Genomic DNA, 13,394 nt, shown 5'->3' with positions numbered 1-13,394 from the left:
GAGTGTGGCGCAGCCTTATGACATCATGTCGCCAGGCCAAAATAAAAGTCCCCTTCACACACTAAAAATAATAATAGAAATTCACATACAGAAAAAACAAACAAATTCAAAAGGTTAGATAATGGATTGATTTAAAGGATAAATCACAGCTGAAAATGTTTCCGAAGCATCTGGCTTATATCTAAGGCGTGTCTTGTTTGGTTCGATTGAACAGAACTCAGAAAATCATTTCTAAATGGTAATGAAATGTATATCCATCACAGGGGTGCAAAACTATCCAGTTGCACCTGTAGAAACTGTGAGGTGAAGATCAGGAGACTCTCCATCAGATTCTTGATTGAGATCAAAGTGTGGCGCTGCAGTCATGAATCTGACTAAAGCAGAGAAACGCTGTAGTTTGATTTTGATTTCAGAAAGCCTCACAGATGAAGACAAAGCACTCAAAGGATGTCAGCAGTTCTAGGAAGAGCTCAGACTCATCAGCAGATCTTCAGCACTCATTATCATAGACATCAGTGAAAGCACACCTTCAACTCAGGAACAATCACATCTGTTTATATTCATTTTCCCATTCATTTCAATCTCTACTTAACGTTCTGAATAGTTTTGTAAATAATAGTCTAGCTGAATTTTCAAAAGGAGTTCCAGGTGATGCTGATTGAGAGAATGCATTTCTACAAATTGATTTGCCTGATTCTGTCGAGCGATATCAACTGCACTGTAAAAAATGATTTGTTGACTCAACTTGACTTGGTCAAGTCATCTTTTTGCAATGACTCAGTTAAGTTTAGCAAACACTAGGTGTCAAGTTCACTCAACTTAAACGTAGTTGTTGAAAAAACTTACAGTAAGTTGAGCCAACTTACTATATCAATTAAAGAACACTTGAAATTTGAGTCAACTTATTTTTTTATGTTTTCTCAACCATTAACCAAGTCTAACTGACATAACATTTTTATTTTTCCAAAATATTCTAACTTAACTACTTAAGTTTACTGGACTTCATTGCTTTGACAAGTAGTTTTAGATATCTCTGGAATCAGATTTTTTTTAATGAAATTAACACAACAGCAAAATTGAAACTCAGCATTTATTTTTTAAACAGACACATTGCATTTAAAAACCTTCACATATACACAGCTCAAACAAACAAGTGTAAACTTCCCTATGCACAAACCCTATGCCCTCTATGCACCACATCTTAGTGCCAAAATAGTACAAATAACTCTCATTGTCCTTATCAGATATTTCCATTGCAGAAACAAGTGTACATGAAGAATACATGAAGCAGTGTTAAAAAATCTTCACATTAAACTAAAAAAAAAAAATGTGTCAATTACCAATTGTAGAAACATGACAAGGAAAGAGGAAGCAGTACAAAAAAACAACAAAAACAATCTTTGGACAAAAAATAAAAAATACCAAAGTTCCATTTAAACAATCAGATCTAAAACAACAATGCTCTTAACAGGAGAAGTTAGTTTTCAAAACAAAAAATTACAGATCATTTACTCACCCCCTTCTCGTCCAAGATGTTTGTGTCTTTCCTTCTTCAGTCGATAAAATATTATGTTTCTTGAGGAAAACATTTCAGGAATTATCTCCATTTAATGGATTTCAATGGTGCCTCAGGTTTGAACTTCCAAAATGCAGTTTAAATGCAGCTTCACCCAGCTCTATACGATTCCAGCCAAGGAATAAAGATCTTATCTAGCATACGATCAGTCATTTTCAAAACAAACTGACAATTAATATATTTTCTTGTCCAAGACTAAAAATATATAGTTGAAAATTTTTATTTTCTATACAACTGCTTTGTAAAGATGTGTATTATATGTGTATGTGAAAAGCGCTAAACAAATAAACTTGAATTGAACTTAGACAATACAAGCTTTTGAGGTTAAAAAGAATATAAATTGTTAATTTGTTTCGAAAATGATCAATTGTTTTACTAGATAAGACCCTTCTTCATTGGCTGGGATCATTTGGAGTCATTTAAATTTTGAAGCTGCATTTAAACTGCATTTTGAAAGTTCAAACGTGGGGTACTATTGAAATCTATTATATGGAGATAATTCCTGAAATATTTTTTATCAAGGAACATAATTTCTTAGTGACTGAAGAAAGAAATACATGAACAAGTTGGATGTCAAGTGGCTGAGTAAATTTTGTGCAAATTTTAATTTTGGAAGATAACTTCTCCTTTAAACTTCAAACCATTACAATGATTAGGAAAAAAAAAAAAAAACAGACCAGTACAAGAAGGAAACAAAGATTTAGTTTGTTTCATGTCTTATCGCAGTAACTTGCTCTTCAAGGATTGAATTCTTGGGTGTAGAAGTCTGATCAGACTCCAATAAACAGATAAATCATAAGTGAATCTTTTGGGTAGTCGAGGTTTAATGTGAACACCAGGCCCATCAGGTTCAGAAAAGCATTAGGTACATCACTAAGGTGACGCATTACCAATTGTTCCTCAATCACCAGGGCATTGTCATTGTAGAAGGCTGGGAGACGTTCCATCATATTGTCCACAACCAATAGGAGTCCAATCGCCACACCATTGATTCCATCCTCATCACGGTCACTGGGCTTTATAGAACATAAACAAAACAAGGTACTATTACTCAAAAGCAATTACACAAACATAGTCCCCAGACCCCCGAAAATTAAGAGACATAATGTTCAGTTTACACTTGTTTTTTCATAAAGCTCTGTTTTCACCAGTGCGTATTCCTTTTAAAATGCCTAACTTTTGCTACGGTTAACATTTACAGTACTCGTGCATTTTTGAATGGAGACTTTTGAATAAGCTACAGATCCCGTTTTAGTTTGAAAACTCCAGGGTTGCATTTTAGTGTAAATGGACCAAAACAGAGACTTTTGATAACGATGGCGTGGCTGCCCACATTCACTCTGCGTATGCTTAACCATCTTAAACAATAACATCATTCTAATTGTTGTATCAATATATATGTATAGATAGACGCCCCTTTCGAACGCTCCAAGCATGTAGATGCTTCTACCATCTAAGTAACAGGGCATCTACCTATACACATCTATGGCTGTACGATAGTCATGTGACATGCGTTTTCAGTTGTGTAGTGTAGACTGAGAAACACAGTAAGCAGAGTAAACACAAACGCACTAGTGTATACGGGTTGTACATTTTTAAGCTTACCTTGCATGTCTTGATGAATTTTGTAGGAATCTCTCTCATGTACCCAGCAATGCTGCTGTCATCATCTTTTGGTTGTTGTCTGTAAAATATAGGATGGTTAAAGTACCAGCTTTATTCATTCAATCATTTGATTTTCTTTATTAATTTATCTTTTCTCCCTCTCATCACGTCTTTCATGTTTTTTATAACAAAAATAAAATATAAATAAAATTGTATAATATAGATAAAAACACAAAAAAATAATTTTAAATTTGCACATTTAAACTTGTATAATTTTGTTAATTTGTTACCTTTTTGTTCAGCACCAAAATAAGATTTAATAGTGGCTGTAACATGCTCATGCCATTAAAATCAGGGTTGTCTTATCTGCTTCTGGAGGGCCAATAATTTATTGCAGAGTTTAACTCCAACCTGGTTAAACAGATCTGTCTGGAACTTTAAAGTGATCCTGAACATCTTGATTAGTTGGTTTAGGTGTGTTTAATTGGGGTTAAAGCTAAACTTTGCTGGATCTTGGCTCCCCAGGAGCAGAATTGGGCACCCCTGCCTTAGATTCATTAGGGTAACACTTTAAGGGACTGGTTACCAAAAAGATGATAATTGTCATTTACTCACTAACATGCCACTCCAAAAAAATAAAAAAATAAAAATGTATTCCATTCGATACAATGAAAATGATCAGTGTTAAACTGTCAAAGTCTGCATTAAATCAATTTACAATATTTATTAAAGTGAACAATTAATCCATGCAAGTTAATCCTCTGAATTTTTTTTTTTTTTGGTAATCTTAATCAAAATCTGATCATCTGCTTCCGCTTTAGAATGGCATTCTTTCTGTTTCATTGTATGAAAATGTGTCACTATCACTATTTTAATGATCTAGAAGAAAAAGGGTCATAGTGGTTTGGACAAACATGAAGGTGAGTAAATGATCAGATTAGTTATTTTGGGCAGAGAAAGATTGATTTAAAATAAATGTACTTACATCATTATCACGGCTCTCCAGTGTTGAACTCATATCTAGAATGTCCTCATGATGCTTTGAGAGATGATCATCTAGGCCTTGAAACAAAACAGACTTGATCCGGTCCTTTGATACAAGCCTGGTGATCTATAAAAACAAATGCATTTACAAATTTCATTTGAAAGAATCGGTTAAAAAACGGTTCACATCACAAGTAATAATATCTATTCGTCCCAGCAGATGAAAATATGCTCAAACACATTCAAATAAAGTAATTTGCGAAGTAATTTGCGATCATAACATCAGTTAAATAATCTTGAAAAAGTAACCAAGGCTGTTATGTACAAGCAAATGCTTAGTCTTTAGCTTTGTACAGAAAGGATGATTCATCTAATAAAGCTTAACAAACAACGTGCATACAAAAATAAATAGCAAATTTCATTTACGTTTTCACAGAACAGTTATTGCATGTTCCTCATGTTAAAAGTGCTGTTTGATATAACTGATAGATCTTTCATCTTCCAGTGGGCGCACGTTTTATTTGTTATTAACTTACATTTCGCCATATTCGCAGTGCCTTTACTGGAGATCCGAGAACCGCGGCTGTAACAGTTCGTTAGCTTTTAGCACACACACAAATGCTCAGTATCAGTTACTTCTATACTCTTTGGTATCAGCTGTTAGCTCGTGTTCGTCGGTTCTCTCAGCACAGCGTGTCTCAAAGCATGTCAGCGAGTTAATGGCGTAACATATACTACAAAATAACTACGAATTCGCCTGGCAATGTGCGTTTCTTCTGATTGTTAATCGAGTTGCAACATTACTAGTTAGCGAAATGTGATAGCCTGAAATCAAAACGCGGACAGTGAGCAAAACAAGCCTTAATTAACATTAAAGAAAAAACTAATCAGGGGATACTTACTCATTTCATTATTTGCAGTCCATAACGTCCATCTGTTTTCGTTCAAATGCAGGCTTAGCATTGTTCTGGCATGATCAGCAACTTGTCGTGCAGAAAATGGCGGATAGCCCGTCTTTCTCAACTTGGGTAAAATAGTATGTCATCATGACGTAGAGTTCCTTGCACATGCGCAGTACGCAGAAAATTGAGAGAACATATGTTTTGTTGTTATATCAACATGTTATTTAAAGTTTTAAATTTCTCTTCAAGTTGAGGTTGGTACAACTCATCCTGTTGTGTACTGAGACACTGCAAGTTGACAGGACATGGTTTCACTTGTCCACCTGACTAAAACTCAGAATCATTTTTTACAGTGTGGGTGCTTATGAACGACAGCGAGCCAGACCTGATGAGTGTGTAAAGAGGGACCCCTGCTGTCTTCCTATTCGGACCTGATTTTGTCGGGGAATTTTTTCAATTGCAGCTAAGCTGTTATTTACTACACATACACTAGCCGGGTAGTAGTTAAACAAAAGGCCTTAAAGGGGTCCCTATCATGCTTTTTCACCTTTCAGATTTTTCATACAGTGTGGATAGCTTCACTTAAATTTGCACTAGGCTAGTCTAATCAGTGATGATATTGATAATGTTTATTGCTCGTTTTCTGTAGCTGCTTTCTGAATAACTAAGGAAATGTAAGCATGTGAGCATTATAATTAGTAACTTACAACTTTAATTTTTATTAAATTATTGTCAACAATAGGTCCAACACTACTGTAGCATCTTTTTCTATCCTCATTCTCTCACATCATCATGTGTCGTATGCCTCTTGACACACAACAAAATTGTAATGTGCTTTTTTTTTTTTAATTCAATGAATATTCAAAATTCCTTTCTTTTTCTTTTTGACTGCCTTAGTGTTGAGTGATACAGGATATTCTTTCTATCATTTTTTTTCTTACGGTGTTCAGTTACTCAGGGTGCATGCAATAAATGTGCTGGCTGCTGACAGGTTTCATATTATTTTGGCTTAAAATTCATTCCTATCCTCCCAAGAGTAGAACTTAGCTCTTAAACTGATAAATGCTATAGTGTTGCACATGCTTGATGCTCGAGAACAACTTCAGAGTGCATAAATGGACTCAGAATTAGTTTTTTTGGCATGAACTAACTTTTAAGTTTGGAAATATAGTGGCATGCCAAAGCCTTGCAGAATTTTAAAATGTGAATAATTTTTACAAAATTACAACATGCATGATATTTTTTATTTAGTACTGTCCTGCGTTAGATATTTATATAGTCCACAAGAAAAAAACATCTTAAATTATTAAAATAACCCCCTTCAAAAATTAAATACTAAATACTGTGTGTGGTTACCTGGATGATTTATGACTGTTTTTTGTTTGTTTGTTTTGTGATAGTTGTTCATGAGTCCTTTGTTTGGTCTGAACAGTTAAACTTAGCACTGTTCTTCAGAAAATCAGATCAAGAGATCTTTAACAGACAGCTTGCAGATGCTATCTGGGGTGTTTAAACGTCACACTCTGGATGTGGCATTGATTGGTCCACACACAAATAAAAGGTGCATTTTTGCATAATAGCTCCCCTTTAAGACCCTGTAACAGAGCAACTAGCCAGCAAAGTTGTCTAATACCCAAAACCTGTTAGCGGGAGGTTTAGTCTGGTACCTGAAATACCCCAAACTCTATTAAAAATCTTCGATCAACCAATAAGTTGACTGAAATCAAAAAGCCAATCAAAAGCCGAAGCAGGAGACAAAGTGATGATGGTAAAAGGAGCAGTTTATTGAATAGTCTTAGTTGCACGTTTCAATGCTCAGACTTCGTCTCACCAGCACAAATTCAGCAAGTGTTATTACACCAAACTGATTCACAACAACATCTTATAAACCTTGAGTTTCCATAACCATTCCCTTGTATCTTTTATTCATCCAGACAAAACAATAATGCAAGAAAAATAATGAGTAACATAACATATAAAAGCATAAAAAATAAATGAATTGAATGGAAAAAAAGATAAACGCTCCAAGTACTATCAACTTTGCAAAGCCCTAGTCATTGCAAACCAACTAATGACCACAATCTTTGCAACAATAATCCCAGTTGTCTTGATCATCCGTGTAGCACCACAGGTAATTTTTGCCGTGATGGCCACAGGGGTGATCAGACCTGCAGGTTTGGTCACTTACAGCTGCGTAGCAGTCATCCGAGGTACAACAGTAATCCCAGCTGCCATCAGTAGTTTTGCACCATAGGTAATCAGAGCCATGGAAGGCACAGGCATGATCAGACCTGCAGGTTTTACCATTTTTAGCTGAGTGGCAGTCATCAGAGGAACTACAATAATCCCAGTTGCTTTTGTCATCTGTGTAGCACCACTTATATTTTTTATCATATTTGGCACAGGCTTGGTTACTGGAGCAGTACTTCCCATTTCTGGCCTTACTGTGCCTCAGTGGAGGGCTGCAGTAGTCCCAGCCGCCAGAGATGGTGTTACACCAGAAGTAGTCGTGGCCATATGTTGCACACGGGTGATCATCCTTGCACCTGTCTCCTTTATATGTGACGAGAGAGTACGGTGGGGAGCACGGTACCTGCGTCTGGCCTGAGTAACACCTGTAGCCCTTGAGATTGTCATGGTACAGGCAGGGAGAGGAGCAGCATGGCTTGATTTTACCTCCTGTGGTGCATTGACAACTGTAACTACATTCTGAGATGCTTGAACAGGGTGAGCCGTCAGCTGCGGTCTTCGGCTTATCTGAGACCAACAGGCATTCGACAGCATCCGAGTCCTCAGAGACCTCACTCTTTCTGAGCTCATCATTGAAAACTTGTGGTTTGACATGAGTTAAAAGACAAGCACTATCAGAAAAGGGCTTCAAGTCATCTTCCACAGTATAATAGTCATCCATTCTGTCAAAGGCTAAATTTGCGGTCATCTTCCTCACCTTGACGTTGCTTTTAGATGACATGCTGTCACTCCTGGAAACCCTTTTCACCGCACCAAGCGTGTTCTGCACATCGGGGCTCATTTGGACTCCTTGATTCAGTGGCAGATTAATTAATTTCTGAAAATGTTGCTGAATCGTTTTTAATTTATTATTGTCTTCTCCACAAACATCTGCAAAAATCGTAATTATTGGAGGAGTACTTGACAGCAGACTATAGAGTTCACCAAGCCGATCATTAAGGTTTGAGACTGTCATCAGGTCTATGCCAGGCTCTTCCGGCTGGTTTCTCCCCATGTAGCTGAAGGAGAAGGACTCTGTGTCATCAGTGTTGTGTTTATAACAGACAGCCGTCCATATGTGAGAGGGCACTGTCACCCTTTCGGGGTCTTCAGAGGTTCCCCTTTGTGGTATTCGTTCATTTGTACTGGGTACCGTCCCTGTGACAATATAGGCTGTTGCAGCAGCACCATCTCTGGCAAGGCTAAGTTTTAATAAACTCTTCAATGAGCTCTCCCATTTAGACCAGTGGATACGGTTGAAACACGCGTCCATAGGTGCAGCGTTGGTCAGTGTACATGTTGCGGTACGGCCTGTGTCACTTTGGAAGCTGTTGGGGTTCAGGTGTCCACGATCATATCCAGTGTACCTGTAGTCGGGGCTGATGGCTTGATTATTTTTGAAAATGTTTTGATTGTTTTGATTCTCACGGACCATATGATCAGTTGGGGAATTAGGTTGGGAAATCTACAAAAGACATATCACTTCAGAAGGTTAGTTTGATATTCTACCACTTGTAAAAAAAAAAAAATTGACAAGGAAATAGATTTTGTTCTTTTTGCATGTGGACAAAGACATAATGAAGACAAAACAATTTACTGGACACAACTGCTTTGCTTCTTAATGAAAAACGTTGCTTTTTATAGTGAAAGTCATTTGTTAGAGAAATGCATGGTTACCTGTGGCTCGAGGTGCCAGTTGTCCTTACAGTACTTTCCTGGAGTGCTTGAGAATGCGGGGTCCAACATGTAGGCACTGTAGAGAGGGATTCTGTGATGAACCGAGTACAGCGTAGCATAATACGCTGGATGGATGGATTGTCCATCTGTATACATCTGACAGATTCTCTTGGCATTCTGATCCATTCCTCTTGGTTCAATGCCTTTGTAGAAGAACTCGTTACACTCATTAAAGCTGGTGACCACTTTTGCATGAGCACTGAATGCTCTCAGTATAACACAGGTGAGCAGGCCTAGCGCAATCATGGTGTTACAGAGCACAGCTGCCGTCAGTGATGTTGGTGTGGGTGTGACTGAAATCAAATAACGAGAAGAAATTAGAAATTTGATGGGACCTTCACCACTCCAGACCTTATGTAAGGGATAATGTACAGGCAGCCGGTAGTTATCGCAGAAATAAGCCCCGACAATGTGATCAGGACCCGACGCGAAGCGGATTGTTACACGGCTACTTTTAATGGCATATTTGTTTTAAATTAACATTTTTATCCTTCCGCGAAACAATATAGTACCACGTGACTTACATTCAATCTATGTACGTTAGTAAGACAATTTAAATAGATTAATGTTGAAATTTTCCATTGTTAATTGTGGTTGTCCAGTGTTCGTCACAAGATGGCGCCAAACGGTAATCTTTGTTGGCACGGAGGGATTTTAAACATACAAGTAGTACCGGCTATGCGTTATTACTTTGGAGCGGTGATTATTTTAAAAGAACGAATCTGTAAATGTCTCAACTGACCAATCAGAATCAAGCATTCCAAAGAGCCGTGTAATAATCCCACAGAAAATCTGTAAAGGGAGCTGAAGGTTCAAATGGCCAAATGTCAGCCTCGAAACCTTAATGACTTTGAGAGGATCTGCAAAAAGGAGTGGAACAAAATCCCCCCTGAGATGTGTGCAAACCTGCTGGACAACTACGAGAAATGTCTGTGATTGACAACAAGGGTTTTGCCATCAAGTCATGTTTTGCTGATTGGCTACAAGTTTTTTTTTTTTTGGTAGTGGACCTGTCTTGGTATTCTACAACATTTTTGAAAAACTACATAGCTTACCTTTAATTATTGTACTAGTCCCTGTGTCCACTGTTACATCAACAGCATCACTGATAGGAGGTCCTCTAGTGGACAAGCCAATAACTGCATTTGTGACGGCGTGATTCTACAGCTGCATTGGACTAAAGTTACTTGCTGTCAGTGTTGGGAAGTAACTAGTTACATGTAACGGAATTACGTAATCTAATTACAAAATAAATGTAACTGTAATTAGTTACAGTTATTGAGAAAAAAAATGTAATTAAATTAAAGTTACTTCTGAAAAATGCCAGCGATTACAAAGGGGATTACAACTGAATTTTTTCACACACTCACCCCCACTTACAGACTTAATTGACTTTTAATTGATTTTAGTTGACTGCTCTAAAATGATACACCAATGTTTCAGGAGTTTAGGAAACACTATAGGACACATGCTTATTCGATAACTCTAAACTTTCATTTGGGTTTATAAATAAACTTTATTTTTTAAGATGTTTTTTTCCAAGGCATTGTTAGATGCTCGTGTACTATACTGTGTGTTTGAGTAGCTAATAAATTATTAAAGCTTAATTCAATATTATGTGGACAACTTCTTAATTCTGTCAATTTGTTTCATACAAACGCAGCTGCTGCCATTTTTGGCTTTATTGGTACACTGTAATGGATTATAAGATGACTAATAAACTAGTACTACTTCCTTAATTATTTATTTGGTGAAATGTTGTGTAAGAAAACTGGTAAGACTGCACTGTATACCTAAAATGTCTCATTTGAACTTGCCGTTTCCTAGCAACTGATTTCTTCATGGAAACTTTGTGTTCAAATATTTCAACTCAGATCAGTATTTCGTGTCTAATTATTTTGACCTAAACATCTAAATAATCTATGAAGCAGTTGTGTAATAAGTGGGATAATGTTGTTGTAATAATGTAGCCAGTTGTTACCACAAAATAAAGATGTATATTATCCCTTACTTAATTCAAGTGATGAAGGATTTTGAAAGTCTGACAATAATCAATGTTGAGTGCTACTGTAAGATTAGGTCTGACTCAATGAAATGTTTCAAAATGAATAACAGTTGAAAATATTCGAAATTTAGAAAAGAAATCGAAAAGTAATTAAAAGTAATGTTACATTACTTTTTTAAAGTAATCCAAAGTTACACTACTTATTACATTTAAAATCGAGTAACTTGTAATCTGTAACCTATTACATTTCCAAAGTAACCTTCCCAACACTGCTTGCAGTTTATACCAGTGTTAGTTCGACAGCTGTGCTGATAGTTTAACTAGGCTCAGCGTAACCAGTTTTTCTTTATGAAGTACAGAAAAATGCACTTAAGAAATATGTTCACCTTCGGAACCATTTTAGGAAAACAGATGAAACCAGTTTGACTCATTTTACTGCTGAAACTGTTGACAGCTGGATGATTCATAGAAAGTAGATTTATGTTGTATGGGTTACTTTACTACAGATACCTCCATATAGGTATTAGGGAATAATATGTGAAGTTTGGGGGATAAGGGGGCAACAACCTGGACAATAACAAATTATTTCTACAATAAGTATTTTAAAACCACATAGTATTCAAATATTACGTATGTATGACCAACTGTGTTAATCAAAAATCTTGTGTTTTTTGGGTTATTTAGCAAAATCTTACACTGTGTGCATTTTAATCTAAAAAACACTGGGTTATAGTTTTAATCCAAATACTCGGTTGACATGGTTGGGTAAGGAAGCTAGCTTTATTCACAAATCATAAAGCATTACAGAGCTTCAAAATGAATTTAGCACAGCATTAAAGTCACAGAAGCAAAATGTGTCCAATGATAAAGACACACACACATACATACACACATGCATACATGAAAACGAGAGAAAGATGAAACACTCACCTCAAATTATATGTGTAGACCTTTCTACTTCCTCTGCTGAACTGTTAAATAGCAGCTCTGACATTTCTTTCATTTCTGAAAAACAGGTTAAATTGGTTTGCAGGTTGAGAATCAGAAGAATGACATCAACACTCTCTCTCTTTTTTTTTTTTTTTGGTCCTCATGAGGAAACAAGTTTATAAATCGTTAAGAATGAAGTTTTTGAAAATGAAAAAAAAAATGCAGAAAGTTTGGTTTTGTTTCTGTCATTAAAAAACATCTTCCTCTGTTATGTTGGTGTTTTTCCCTTAAGGCACTGTCAGAAACTTGATATTTTATAGCTTAATATATTCAGCTGTGGTTGCACATTTCCTGGTTTCTCATTAAAATTAGTTTAGTAGGCATGTGACAAAGGCAGAGGCTATTTACACTAACTCCTCCCACCAACATGTGATTGGGGTAGTCAACAATGCAAAAGACGACCCGGGTTCGAATCCGCCTATTTCTCCCTTTTCAAATCTCATATCACATTTGAAATGCATTTTGTTTCAATCAAAAAGTTTCAATCAAAAGTTGAAAATAAAGGATCAGGTAGGGATAGGGAGGGCTTTATTGTCCCACTAAGGTGGCATCCAATCATTTGAATTCAGATTATGATTTTCAGTCATACTGTTTTATGAAGATAATTGCCACAATTTTCAATAAGTAGTATAAAATAGCAGAAAATACTGCTATTTTAACATAGTGCAAATAGAATCCATTGCATTCTTAACTTAGAAACAAAACCAAACTTTCTGCATTTTTTCAAGTGCAAATAGCAGCATTTTCTGCTATGTATACTACTTATTGCAAATAGTGGCAGTTATCTCCATAAAACAGTATGCAATGATGACAGTATGACTGTAAATTATAATTTGAATTCTAATCATTAAGTGGATGCCTCATGATTGGGAAAATAAAGCCCTCCCTTACCCCTGCCCGATACTTTATTTTCAACTTTTTGATTATTTTCTTTATTTTTACTAAAACTAAATGCATTTCTAACGTGATATGAGATTTGAAAAGGGAGAAAAAAGGCAGATTGCCTTGAGGGAAAAACACCCACACAACAGAGGAAGAGATTTTTAATGACCAAAAAATGCAGGAAGTTTGGTTTTGTTTCTGGGTGTTTTCCCAGCTTAATAGATTCAGCTGTGGTTGTACATTTCCTGATTTCTCATTAGAATTAGTTTAGTAGGCATGTGACAAACCATATATATATATATATATATATAAAACATGGAACACTAAGTGCAAATTGTCAGGGTTTCTGAGAGAGGACTCCAACGCAGAATGTTGATGGTAATTTATTGCACAGACGTCAAAGACAAGAGATGGTGAGGAAGGGGGGTGAACACAGTCCAAACAATCGGCAGGGAAAACACTCGAAGACAGGCTGACGGTGAGG

General features: G+C 36.3%; 1 protein-coding gene across 1 annotated transcript; it reads right to left on the bottom strand.

Annotated features, from left to right (window-relative positions):
• Positions 1 to 7,135: 7,135 nt before the first annotated feature.
• Positions 7,136 to 9,279, bottom strand: LOC141334017 (uncharacterized). The gene is made up of 3 exons (XM_073839163.1): positions 8,974 to 9,279; positions 7,359 to 8,761; positions 7,136 to 7,235 (listed from the first exon to the last, which is right to left on the bottom strand). Exons 1-3 carry the CDS (start codon positions 9,277 to 9,279, stop codon positions 7,136 to 7,138), a joined length of 1,809 nt encoding a protein of 602 aa, XP_073695264.1.
• Positions 9,280 to 13,394: the final 4,115 nt, after the last annotated feature.

The sequence above is a fragment of the Garra rufa genome, chromosome 4 (genome assembly GCF_049309525.1).
Source record: "Garra rufa chromosome 4, GarRuf1.0, whole genome shotgun sequence".
NCBI classification, from domain to species: Eukaryota; Metazoa; Chordata; class Actinopteri; order Cypriniformes; family Cyprinidae; genus Garra; species Garra rufa.
This window is presented reverse-complemented; position numbering and strand designations above follow the sequence as displayed.